The sequence below is a fragment of the Pieris brassicae genome, chromosome 10, assembly GCF_905147105.1.
Source record: "Pieris brassicae chromosome 10, ilPieBrab1.1, whole genome shotgun sequence".
NCBI lineage: Eukaryota > Metazoa > Arthropoda > Insecta > Lepidoptera > Pieridae > Pieris > Pieris brassicae.
In genome coordinates this window covers 12,910,130-12,924,596 of record NC_059674.1, presented here as the reverse complement: position 1 = coordinate 12,924,596, position 14,467 = coordinate 12,910,130, and the positions used below count along the sequence as shown (strand labels likewise).

General features: G+C 32.0%; 1 protein-coding gene across 4 annotated transcripts in view; it reads left to right on the top strand.

Annotated features, from left to right (window-relative positions):
- The window catches only part of LOC123715337 (zinc finger protein 135-like), a 60,909-nt gene that overhangs the window by 23,451 nt on the left and 22,991 nt on the right, over nt 1-14,467 (top strand). For all 4 annotated transcript variants that reach the window (XM_045670307.1, XM_045670306.1, XM_045670305.1 and 1 more), the window contains one exon: nt 8,931-9,162. In XM_045670307.1, coding sequence (XP_045526263.1) covers nt 8,931-9,162 — 232 coding nt within the window. The remainder of the gene's footprint in view (nt 1-8,930; nt 9,163-14,467) is intronic.

Genomic DNA, 14,467 nt, shown 5'->3' with positions numbered 1-14,467 from the left:
GGTTGGTTATAAAAAAATATCGGTAGACGATAACGGCCTAGACGGTTTTGGCATCCGGATTCTAAATTTAAAAAAGCTGATCGTTATTACAACACATCTTGTACCTACTGGTTACTTGACATGTATTTTGAATATGGAACCTGGGTGAGTGTACTTTCGAATATATTTTTTATGAAAGTCTCTATACATCTTTGCTCTTCGCACACGAGCGCGCTCCGTTTGTTGACATAGGTCAGTGTCGGTACTTTATTACGCTTTTTATTCTATCCCACGCACACATCCACCTGTTTCAATGTGTGAGTTATATTTGTGTGTGTGAAGGAATGCGATTACTCAGTGGTAGTATTTTCGTAGTATTTTTAGGTCTTAGGTTTAACTAAACATATTCCTCACTGGGAAATAACATGTATTTCATATTACTGCTATAATATTGCTTTATTAAAACGCCCCAAGAACGCATGATGCTTTCGACTTCCAGTGCAAGAAAAATTTTTTTGATACGGTATTATCAGTGTATAGAGGATGCGCTGGTCTAAGATACATTCCTAATATACTTTTTAATTTACTCAGTAAGTAATGTACTGCGAGTTAAAATATAATTTAAAAATATACAGCTTCTAATAATTGCCTTGGCTCAATTAGTAATTAGCTGGTTCGATACCTGACAAAGCAATAATTGCATTGGATACAGAATGCTAAGCATTCCTATAATTAAGAGCCTTTAAAGCAAGTTTATTGTTCAATTATTTACACTTCGTTACATTTATACAAATTATAAGTGATGCAACGGGCGGTCTTTTTCACGCAACCCTAGTAAGGAAATGAAAAAAAGAATCTGGTGGGTAAATACATGACCAAATCTTATAAAAATAATTATAGAATCGCCAACCTTCATCTAAAATCATACAAAAAAAGCCAATCTCACGGATTCAACGTACGACTCTCATCCCTGAGGTTCGATCCCGGGCTGTGCATCAATGGACTTTCTTTCTATGTGCGCATTTAATATTCGCCCGAACGGTGATGGAAAATATAGTGAGGAAACCGGCTTGCCTTAGACCCAAAAAGTCGACGGTGCGTCAGGCACGAAGGCTGATCACTTACTTGCTAATTAGATTAACAAATGATCATGAAACAGATACAGAAATCTGAATCTCAGATCTAAAAAGGTTGTAGCGCCATTGATTTATTTTAGGGTCTCCATAAATAATGAAAATCTTATAAAAAACACGTCCTCTTAATTTAGATACTTGGAAAAAAATTATTAGCCTGTATATGTTTTTCAATATTTTTAATATTTATATATTTATTTAGGCATTTGAATTAATCGCTGATTAATCGTCAAGTATAGATCCCATGTGAAAGTTCTAATGAAGTGCAAATTGATGTTTACATAAATAACTCCAACCTAACTTGCTATAATTGCAATTAAAGGCACACAAAAATTAATTCTTTTATACCACAATTTATCTATGAAAAACGTATAACCTTTTCCCATATACGAAATGCAGTAAGTAACTATTTTTGTTTGGAAAAAGCAACTCTAATTCTATTTCTTTAAAGTGGCTAATTGCATACTAAAGTTTTGCTATAGGAAGTTACCTCGTGGGCGGTAGATGTAGATTGTTATCTTTTGAGAGGGCATGATATATCTCTCTCGCTCGATAGCCTACATTCCATGAGTATCCTATAATCATTGATTTTGTTTTTATCTAAAATTACACTGATATATGTCATAGTTATGTTATAGATACAAAATATAACTATATTGGTTGTAGATAAATAATTTTCTACTTGTAAACTAATAAACTTAAATATTTATAGATTTTACTTCGTGAAATGAATGACAATATACCAGCTTGGTCATAGACAATATTATTAAAATGACAAAGAAAAAAAAAATGATTTTCCAACGTTGGGCATTTTGATTATTAAGCCTCCCTTAAATTCGAAATTTGATTAAAATTATTTGTATTTTCTCACTGTGTTTCGTTACCAACTTCCTAGTAATAAAAAAATGTATGCGTCTCGGGAAGTGAGCCTCTTTGACGGAAGTAAAAACTTAAACTAATCTATGTTGAACTATTTAATTATGTAATGTTCCGCGGATCATTTTCATTCATCATATTTTTGTAATCACTTTCAAAAACGGTGATAGTTTGAGGTTATATTCTCACTGTCAACAGTCAATAACACTAAACACTGAGTAGAGAGAGGGGAAAGAGTCTGTCCGAAATTTGGCGGGCTAAAGTGAGAGAGGAGGTGCCTGCCTACAGCTGTCGCAGCTGAGAAAGGGAAGCTAGACAGACTGGCGCCGTAACGCGTTACGTAACGAAGCGGTTTACCCTCCAATAAGAAGTTATCACTTAAAAAGTACATTTCTTCCTAAATCCTTCTTATGCAAACTAAAGGCTAAGGTGGGGCATAACACCAAAAAGATTGGGAAAAATTGCTTTGAAGCTTTTATTTAACAGAAATACTACGACTAACAATCCTTCATTATAAGATTGCCGTATTAAGCGCGACTAGAATAAAAAAAATACTTGACTCATTCATGTGTGTGTCCTATATATATATATAGCAATCAATATATATTATAAAAGTATAAATTAATTAATTTTAAATCCAATTTTAATAACCATTAAAAATCCTATATCGCACTTAAAGAAAATTAACCAAAGAATAAAACACTTTAAAGTAAGTAAATACGAATAAAGATAAGAATACCAATATTATATTAAAGCATTATCTAACGTGTTATATAAATAAAAGTTATACAGCCAAGGCCCAAGTGCAGGAAATAAACATGTTTTTATGTTTTTATAATATTATCGACACTTATATATGTTTTATACATTTCCTTGAATTGTTTGCGTATTATTAACAATTGCGAAAATTCTAATTTTAAATCTATGTACTAAACCACAGAGCAGTGTCGGCCTAGATCCCTGAGATCGTAGGTTCGAACATCAGTTGTAGATCAATGGACTTTTCTTTCTTATTTAACTCTCGTTCGTGAAGGAAAGCCTCGTACAGAAACCGAGATGCCTTAGACCAGAAAAGTAGACGTAGGTTTGTCAGGCATAGGCTGATCACCTACTTACCCCTTAGATAAAAGAAATACCACGCAATAGATACAGAAATTTTTGTGTTGCCAGCCAGTAAATCAACGGCGTGGCATGTTACTGCCAAAAATATAATACAAATAAAATATATTTTTCATGTTCGCTTTGAGATATCAGCTAGAAGCTAGTAAGGACCCACAAAAGATCAAACATCATTAAAGATCTGTTAAAGCAATTTTCTCTATAGATATTGGTAATTAATAGCGCTCAAGACAACAATAGACCACTCTATGGGTTGTCAATTTTAAACCATAGTGGTGTTGGGATATAAAAAGTAAAAGTTAATTATTATTTTTAAGTCTTTTGTATTCATATTACGTATTGTTTACGAAAGTCCAAGGTTTGAGATATGGATGAGTAATGTACTGCCTTGAACTGGCATAAAAAATCATTTTTGTATTAAAGATATTGCAATTCTTGTTGTTTATTTATTTTTATTACTTATCAGTAATATTTTTGCTTAGTACCCGTGAATCTGAAAATGTATAATTAGTAAAAACCAAATACATTTTAGTATTCTCTCGAATGGCCACTTGACAGCCATTTATTTTCAACGACTACGACTCGTAGCTATAACGACTGGTATTTATTGAACCAGGGCGCAGAAGACAATTACATTTAATCATATTTATTAACCGACTCCAAAAAGTATGATCTATACTGTTGGAACTTAATGATAATGAAGTAATGTAAATTTATTTGGGCTTTCAATTTCGTATGTCTATCTGTTTGTTCATAAATTACTCGAAATTACTTAATAGTTATGCAGACATCCATGCATTTCTAGAAAGATATAATGTCTATGTATCGTTAAAGTAATGTTCACAGGTATGTGATTTCAGATCAATATTTCTAAATTACTGTTAGTTACTGAATTACTATGATTATGGTTAACACTTAGAGGCTTATCAGGTAGTCAGAAGATACAGGGAGGAGCAAATATTTTCACTATTCGAGGATCCTCCAACTTTGTAGTGTGTTTATTTGTATAAAACGCTAGTAAACTGGTATCTCAAACAAAATCCTTGTAAAAATACAGAAAAAACATAATTATAACAATCACATCAGTTTATCACACCATATCGTAAGTCAACCTAATTGTTTTACACCGTAGTAATTAGCTATTTTTCACCCCTTTTATTAAAAAAAATGCCGGTGTGACGGGAAGTGATAAGTAGCTAATTGACACTTTCACACCTGTGCGTTTGGCAAATCAGTCTTTTGAAACATATTGTTCAAATTACTTTATGAGTTAGAAGTTATAAGTTCTGTTACCTGAGCGATATGACCATAATTGTATGATTCATTGAAATTGTTAACCGTGGGCGAAGATTTGAACCCCAGTTTTTTTTAACCAATGTGTAAGTCCTTAAGAGCAGTGTTGGCTTCAGCCTGTGCCTCTCATCCCTGAGGTCGTAGGTTCGATCCCCGGCTGTGCACCAATGGATTTTATTTCTATGTGCGCATTTAACATTAGCTCGAACGGTGAAGGAAAACATCGAGAGGAAACCGGCTTGCCTTAGACCCAAAAGTTGGCCACTCAGGCACAGGAGGCTGTTCACCTACTTGCCTATTCGATTAACAAATGATCATGATACAAAAATCTGAGGCCCAGACCTAAAAAGGTTGTAGCGCCATTGATTGTTTTAATGTGTAAGTCCTTCCCCTTACTTGGGTTGAACCAACACAAACGGGTCAAAGGCCCTTGGGGTCGCTTTCGCATTCTTCTAGAACCCTGAAAAACCATATGGTATCGACAAAGTGTGGACAATGTGGTAGGACACGGGCGAACATTCTCGATCTATCCCCTCCCCTACCATCACTTTAATGGGTTAGAACCCATGAAAGAAAACGCGAGGAGATCGACATATATTAGAAATACACAAAGAAACAAAAAATATTAATCAGGCGCAATTATTATTATTATTTATGATTCGAGAGCACGAGACCAGTGCATAATTATAATAGAAAAAAGGAGAGACATGAAGATTCTTTTTAACTTAAGATAATTTTACATAAATTATTTATTTTTAAGACGATATAAAATTTTACATTACACACTGACGTCCTCATTGTGAACTTGACTCAATTTCCGTTGAGGTCGCGACATTTTACGACGTTGTTTCTTTTTTTATCTTCACATTTTTAACTTTTCCCGACCCCGATACTGGGTCAAGTATTTAGTCATTTTACTGCCGTCACATATATTTTTATATATGATAAATATTCATTAGGTTTTATATCTTTCGCATTACGTAAACACTTATAAACTATGACTCAAAGAAGTATTTTTGACAATTTATTGAAGGATTACAATTGCAATATATTAATGTGTAACCGAGGATTGTTTACGAGATTTTTATACTTTGAACCTTCACTGGGACTAGGATAAGTCAGCACACTTTATACTGTATGCTTATTACTTGCGGCACACTTGCAGCACGCTTGCAGTGTACACAATTCCCTTCCATCCCAATTTATTTCGTCTATGATAAATAAAATCTAAAACTATATCCTCTTAATTTCACTTTTTGTTTCAAATACAAGTATGTTTAATATTTTAACAAAATCTTTTTAGTTACATCAAGAATTTCCGTTTGATCACGATATAAAAATCTTGTTAAAATGAAGAAGGGTTCGGACCGTTTTTCTTAATAGAGCGTTAATGCTCGCTCGCCGGACAATTTGTGAGAAAAATTATGGCCTCCGCATATTTCACAGCTCAGGGGTGTAAAGGCGTGTTATTCCAAACACTGTGCACACAACTTTTCTTGCAAGGAATCAAAAAATATATTTAAAGTGTATTACAGGAAAAAAATCGGTAGTTAATAAATGAAGTTATGATGATGACATGACTCACTTGCAAGTAACCTCCGCGGCCCAGTTACTGGAGCACCTTATTCAATGCGTTCCGTTGTGTAAGTCCTTCTGAAACAAACTCGAGTTCGCCCATAAGCGAACACCTACTGAAGGGATGCTAGAAATTTTCTAATATAGCTTTCTTGTAAATTTCTAGCGAGTACCTAAAGCTGTTAATTTTTTACGTCGCTAATTACTGAGGGAGGCGCTGAGCGATCATAGCGGGGATTTTTATAAATGATTCCATTTTTAAATAACAAATGAGGTTTAGTTTTTATTACATTTGCGCAGTTTTTGATGATTGATAAAAAAATAAACATTCAAAATTTTGAATTAGAAGCTATATATATTATAGAATATATATCATTATATTTTAGAGTACTTAGTCATTCTAAGAACGACATTTAAAAGTAGAAGCTTACCTAGTACATAGGTATACAAACAATATTGAATTAGCTAGCAACACCATTAACAAGTATTAGTTCTCTTCCGGGCTCTGAACCTTAGACCCCGCATCATACCGTATCAAAAGCATAAATTCTTTACAATTTCTTCGTTGCGTGATCAAAGCGTCTAGTTCCACTTTCTAGCACGCGTGAAAGGGCTACACTACAAGCCAAATTAATATAAATCAGTAAGAAAGGAAATTAAATCTAAAAAAAGTTTTGCCTATTAATGTTTAAGCATTTTTATTTCAATATTCATAATACTAATGAAAAAAGGCGTAGTTTTATAATTTAATATTATATATACTAAAGTTGTTACCGACACATTTTAAAATAATGATAATGATATCAGGAAAACTTGGATTGGGATCCCAAAATCAATAAAAGGAGTTTACCTCATAAAAATATTTTCCTCCATTTGTAATTTTGGGAAGACACAAACACAATTATGTTAATTAAGATCCATTCTTATATTACAGAAAACAACAATTACAAAATAGCTACAAATCTGGTTTTCCCTATTATTTACTGAAAAATAAAGTGATTAGGGCAGGAAGCGGATAATTAAATTTATAAAGTACATTTAAGTTGATTTAATAAATGTTTACACTAAGTTTTTCCTTTAACTGTGGCAAAAATAATTAACCATAGTACTTATGGGGCCTTCGTATCGGACACACGTCTCTAGAAATGTATAGTGATATGTGGGATTTTAACCTATTTCATAATGCTTTATTACCGCAGGTAGGTATTTCAAATTTTTGGACTCAACACATTAATAATAAGGAAATACTTTTTTTGTTATTAATTTCCATTTTACATAGAATATTAGAGACAATTTCTCCTGTTACTCACCGTAAAATATCAGTGATATGTTACTGTTTTTATGACTTGCAGTGTACAGATTGCGTGCCGAAAGTCGTTTCTTTGCAATCGCAAGAAACTGGGGGTTTTCAATAAATATAGCTAAGCGTATAGTTAGAGAAGATTAGAACTGACTCGTATATTTTGTAATAAATATTTCCCTGTTTTAAACTTTTAATATTGCATAAGCTTCCAAAAATGTTGTTTATAATTTAAGCCTCGGTACATTGTACAATTAAGTAATGTTTAGCAAAGTTTTTAATTAAAAACCTATGAATAAAATAGACAATGTTTCGCAAAACTTGTTTACAGCTGATCCTACTATTTTAAATAATTTAAGATGAATTATAGATGTAAAACAAATGAAACACTACTTCTAATATATATTGGTTAGGCTTTCTTTTATCTAGCGCTACCTTTTAGTGTACCTTGAAGAACAAATTAGATACAAGATTTTTTTCAGCGTATCTTTGCTCTGTCATCTTACAATAAAATGACTTGCAATTGTATGCGGCTTGTAGTGTGAATAACAAAAATAATTATGAAAACTGGCAGTGAATCAAAAGTCTGTATAATTTAACCATATCGCGATGCATTATTTCTTTGGGGTTAAATTATAGGACTATTTGTGAAATCTAACACTCACACGTCATGGCGCTTACTCATGGTAATTTGATGCGATTTTGTAAAGAAAAAACATTCTCAACAAATATATACGCTATTAATAACTTAATTTACTTCATTAAAAGATGATATAGATAAACATAAGAATAATGCCACGGACTATGTTATTTACAATAACCATAGAGTGCTGTATCTAGACCATGTTTGGAGTCATAACCACAGGTCATATCATAGACAATTTATTCCAATTAACATGTCTTCTGCTATATAAACAAATAGTAGTTTATTCGTAATTTAAAAATACTGCCGTTACTAAATGTTTTATTTTATCTGTCTAAGGTAGATAATTAAATTACGTAATTCAAAAAGCGAACAAAAATGTTTCTTTGTCTCAACTTAAAAGTTTCAAGTAGAATAATTAAGTTTGGAAAATTTTAAAGTTGACGATAAAATGTTTTGTGAAAGAAATTTTTGTTTGTAAGTTTTGACTTTAGTTAATTAATTTAGAGTGCTTAGTGTGAGATTCGTGTCCAAAATAATATATTTATTAACTATTGTAAACCAATTTAATTTCACCGAATTAATGCGTATAACAGAAAGATAACAAGGAAACATTACATTTGGCACCGGCTAAAAATAATATTTTTTTACTCTTTTCCTTCCTCGGTTAATACAATTTTATTAACTCGTTAATTTATTGAACATTTATAGTTTCCAAATGTTCATATTATTAGTATATTTTAGGTTATGTACCTTAACTTAGAGATGAAAGTTCTGGCGCCTGCTGTATAGTTCTTATCGGACTTTAGATAATTCATAAATAATCCTGGCTTTAACTCAAGTTTTAGAGGCACCTACATTCTATTTTCCAATGTTAGAAGCTCTCCTCACTACTGAATTAAAATTCATGTTTATCTAAACAATTAGATTTGAATAACAAAACAATAGATTTCTAGACTTTACCAAGTTATTACATAAAGGAAGGATGTAACTAAAAGCCATATATTTTCAGATCTTCATGCACAAGAACGCAATGCAGATGCATGCGAGAGAACTCCAGCGAGGGTTAGGAGGGGAAGTTAAGCCTCACCAGTGTCAGCAGTGTCTCAAGTCCTTCAGCTCCAACCACCAACTGGTCCAGCATATCAGGGTCCACACTGGAGAGAAGCCATACAAGTGTTCCTACTGTGATAGAAGGTTCAAGCAGCTGAGTCATGTGCAACAACACACAAGATTACATACAGGTTAGTAGATCCTTTTTATTATTGTTGGCAACATTTTGTTATAGCCAAACGTATAGCTAATATATTTTTACTATAAGAACTTTAATAACGACAAATACTGTGTATTAATAAATTACGAATTATACCTATTTAGACCAACATCAAATCCCCAAAAAAAAAGTAAAATCCGAAACCGTTCTATATTCAAAATATATTTCCTTCCGCTATTCTTTACTCTTGCAAGTTCTATATAGGAAGAACTACTTAGGTTTCCTACAGATAATAAAATTTGTTGAATACCCATAAATTAACTTTTGGACAGGAAATGGAAATCTTTTTCATAAGTGAGGGTTTTGTAGGTGAGATATATTTTTAATAAAAACTCTTTAAACGTTTCAAAAGGGATAAAACTTTGTAAATTAGTGAAATATTTTCTTCACTCGGACAGTCTTTGTCTTGGCTTTTTAGGGTACCGTGATAAAAATTTAAGTTTTGTAACTTTTACCGTAACTCCATTTTGCTAACCGGTTCGTATTATTTAGTTTGGTATAGCTATAAATGCTTCACAGGATATTGCATTTAATATGAAGGCTAACTATTATTTCACTATGTGGTTTTTTTAAAGAAATTTATAAAAAATATCCTCAATTAAATTAAATAATTCTGCATAATTGCGATACTGTCATATTTAATTCTAAGTATAACTTGTTACGCTATTAAGGTTACATTTTTAACATTAATGCGTTGTTAGCATACAACGATTTGATTTCAATACGGAACCCTTAGCTTATGTAACAAATGTCAAGCCAAGCCAATCTTTTCGAGAGGAGTTTAATATCGAGTTTTGGCTCTGCGAAGCGGAAGATCTCAAAGAAACTTGCCACCTGACGTTTTTTATCTTGACCGTTTGTAAAATCCAGCTTTAATTGTTTTTTATATAATCTTTAACTACTTTTGGAGACTTTTATAACCTACGATTTACCAATATATAAAATTAATTTAATAATAGAACGAATATTACAGTAATAAGCTGTCCTAAATTGCACTTTCGAGGTATCAAATGCTAGTTCATCCGCCATATTTAATATTGAGGTATTCTTTTTTTTTAATTCAATATTTGTTGCTTATATGAACCACGATCATTATTACAGTTATGTAAATACTAGATTGTCTATGAAATTAATTTTTCATAAATTCAAACAAAGAATCTTCGAAACTACAAATTACTGAGGGAGTTTTTCAACCCCACAATTTTCTTTTCATCAAAGGGTGGCTTCGGTAATTGTCGTCAATTTGATATGTCGTGTTATTAATGTTACACATTTACTGTAGTAAATATTGCTTTCTTTTATTTACTCGGTTCGCGCCTGGGTTTCCTTAAATTAGGTACAGATTCATAATATCTTGTATTGAATAATCCAAACAAAATAACCGTGCTTTAATGATGTTGATATGCCAAATATATAACTTTTTTACAAAATATTTATCTTATAAAAAATATGTACAATATTCTAATAATAGTATCCTGATAAGTTTAGTTTTACTTATGTTATCTATGGAATGTTTAAGTATTAACTTATGAGTTGGGATACTATATTTCTACACCTAGTAAAATAATTTGTTCATACCAACAAGTCACTTCCTTTGAATATATTGCCATTTAATTAAATACCTTGCAAATAGTCACAAAGTCACCACCTTCCGTCAGGTTGTCATGTGTGGACATTAAAGTGACAATTATGACAATTAAAAAACTCATTACGCACTACCTACCAATCATTCAACCATAGATAAATATTTAATTACTGGCAACTTTAGTATTGTTCGATTAAAAAACGTGGGAATAGACAACATGTTTCATTTTCGTAGTCTGTACATTTTTTTATTCATTTGTAAAACGATGAACAAACGATTTTTATTTTATCGTATTTTAAATTTTAAAACCACAAATTTTGACGTAATTATATAACGTTACGAAAACAAATTATTATAAGCAATTAAATTCCTCTGACTACAAAATTGCTCAACAAAAGCTAATAAGATTTTATACAAGGCGTTCGCGATGTAATTTGTCCATAAGTATAATTTAATTTAATAGATGTTGTACAAAAACATTCGTTTATATTTGCGCAATAGACTAACAAATAGCTAACCTTTAGAGCGCGTAAAAACAAGCAAATTTAAACTAACGGAGTGTGAAAAAAGTTAGAAATAGAATTATGCACATAGTAATGCCGGTAACGCCCATCGGAAAAACGTAAACGAATTTTTTCTGTAACACGTATTCTACGTTCGAATGCCACGCGGGGATTGGCCGCCGCGCGCTCTAAAGCTGGCCATTGGCTAATTTTTTTTCCCGCTTTTCACGTACACGGTCGAGCCAGTTTTTTTTCGTGGAAACTTCGGCCAATGGAACGCGCGTAGTTTTAATTATAAAAGTTGTCTGACATATGGAACTATAAATTGTCTATAAATGTGGTTATAAAAACGTGACGCAACGATTGCTTATTTCATTAACATTAAGTTGTTTATTGCTAATGTAGTTTTATGTTTATTTAATAATATCATTTAGTAGAGGTTTTACGATGTTATATTATATAGAGGACGTTTATAACTTATTGTAGATTTGCAGAGTAAAATTTGAATATGTTAAAAAAATTACAAACCACGTCTTTCCTTTTTGTTTGAATTCTTAGTTAATGTTTTAGTTTAACCCAATGTCAGTCTTACAATCGAATAGTTGATTCACTTAATATAATCTATATCTCTTCATTCTATAATATTTTTTATCTGTTCCACCTAGCAGCTATAATCTTCATTTATTTTCGCGCGGGAAATAACTCGATGCGATCTGTTTTATAATGGGCGGTCAGTTTAAATTTGGAATTCCAAAGACGTATTCCGTATGCCGCGATGCGTTCATGTTTTATTAATTCTAGTTTATTTTAGATGCACTGTAATTTTGGCTTGTGAATTTGTTCTGATTTTAAATTCATTTTTAGTAAATATAATAATGATATTTAAATTGGATCTTGTTATTACATCAGGTTTATTTTTAAGTTAATTATTGGAGTTATTCCTTCAATTACGTATTGGGTGATAGTTATGAGTGACATTTTGTCTATGTAATAAATTCTATGGAACTGAAATTATTAAATTTTACTAAGGTTATAGCATTTTCTTTGATAAATTTACTGTTGTAATTCGTATTAACATTACTATAACAGAAGATTGTGTTTTGTTTTAGCTTTATTTTGTTTTTATCCGTTAACCATTGTATATAATTTTATCCAACACCAACGTAAGCTCTTGATAATACCGCATCTCATTATACATAATGTGAACTATAAAATGTATATAGTCAAAATGGTTGGTCCGGCAGTCATCGCGTCGCTGATTCTATCGATTTTCACCCCACCCTTTATGTATCCCAAAGTGGGGTGGGTATGTCACGCTGCGTTATAGTTTCGCGATTTTTGGTCAAAGCTTTACTATATTAATTAATGTAATCCCTTGGTACTATCGTTGTCTGATCATAAATGCGTCGATCATTTAGCTTTATAGATACTGTATTTATTTATTTTTAAAGAAATTCTCTTACGACTTCTCTAAAGTAAAATAACCTATTGTACTGTTTATAGAGATGTTGGGTCTCTCTGCATCTTCTACCGCATTTACCATGGGAGGTATTCAAAAGAGTTGTTTGGTCTAATACCTGCAGCTGAGTTTCAATATCGGACGTCAAGGCAAAATACAAAATACCATCCGTATCACCTCGACGTCCGTCGTTCTACAACTGGGCGTTTTCTAAGGCAGTTTTTATCACGCAACACCACTATGTGGAACCAGCTGCCCACTGAAGTATTTCAGAACTAATTCGACTTAGGGCCCTTCAAGAAAAGAGCGTACCAATTCTTGAAAAGCCGGCAACGCACTTGCGAGCCTTCTGGCAATGTGACTGCCCATTGGCGGCGGTATCACATAACATCAGGTGAGCCTCCTGCCCGTTTGCCTCCTATTAACTACGAAACTGGAAATTAATTTTACTGGGTTCTCCAGCTTACCAACAGGTTTATGTACTCTCATAATGACGTAATACACTTGGTCTATATTGATTTTAAAATAAGAATTCGGAGTTTGATATATACTGTGGCGTCTGCTACAACGTAGTTTGAATCCTTCACACTAGAATTATTATTATTTTTTCGGTATTTCTTGCTATCTTGTGTCTGAAACATAAAAATAATATAGACGATCGTTTTATTTACAATATTTTAAACGTATTATGTACAATAGGCTTTATTTAAAGAAGAGCAAAAACTTTAAAGATTTGTCTTAAAACTGGCCAATGCGAAAAGTTATCTCATTTAAGGGTGAAATTAAGTAATTGTATACGCTTCAATGAATACGAAAGTAATATGTAAAATTTTAGTAGAATTTATCGGGTAATTTGATATCAGAAGCGTACGTTTCTTGCCAGTAAATTATATTTAATTGTGTCCATACCGAGTTAACTATGACATATAATAATAAAAAAAAATTCAGATACTGTGCCACTCTTAGTCATGTACCTGGTGTTTTCTTAATCTGGTCTATGCACCTTCTGAATTGTCTTCCTCTTTTGCGTTTATTGTACGTTGGGCACCAGTCAAATTCCTCCACTTTTCTGATCATCTTAACTTATTATAAGTTATTATATATTGTATATAAGTTATGTATATAAATGTACCACTTATATTACATAAGTGTATATGTATATACACAAAAACATATTTCTCACATTGTTGACTTAAAACGCTAATATCATTAAAAAATTCATTATTTCTGTGACCAAAACACTCAAAAAATATTTCGTCTACAGTGTGTCCTGGGACACGTAGACCTTGTTTCTTTCCATATAATATAGCTACACAATATTGGTTTCCAGATCATCTATTTATTTCCGAATTTCTCGTGACTCCCATTCGATAGTGATTATTGTACATTTTTGACTTGCTCTGGTTATATGCCTGGACATTTTAGCCTAAGTTTGTAATATGTATTGATTATTTTGATGTGCCAGACATAGTCGGGCACAATTAGATATTATTTCTAATCAATGTATAACAAAATGGTCGTCCTATTAATATTTCAATATAATATTTAGTGTTGGATATTGCGAATAACCACGTTGTTGCGGTGAGCACAAACGCATTTCCTTTAAATTATTTAACTAAGCGATATGCACGGGACTCATACATTATTTTGCTTAGCAATTAGCCTAATTGACCGTATCATTTAAATTCGGTTTGTTACTTTTGGTTTCATAATAAACACTATATAGTTT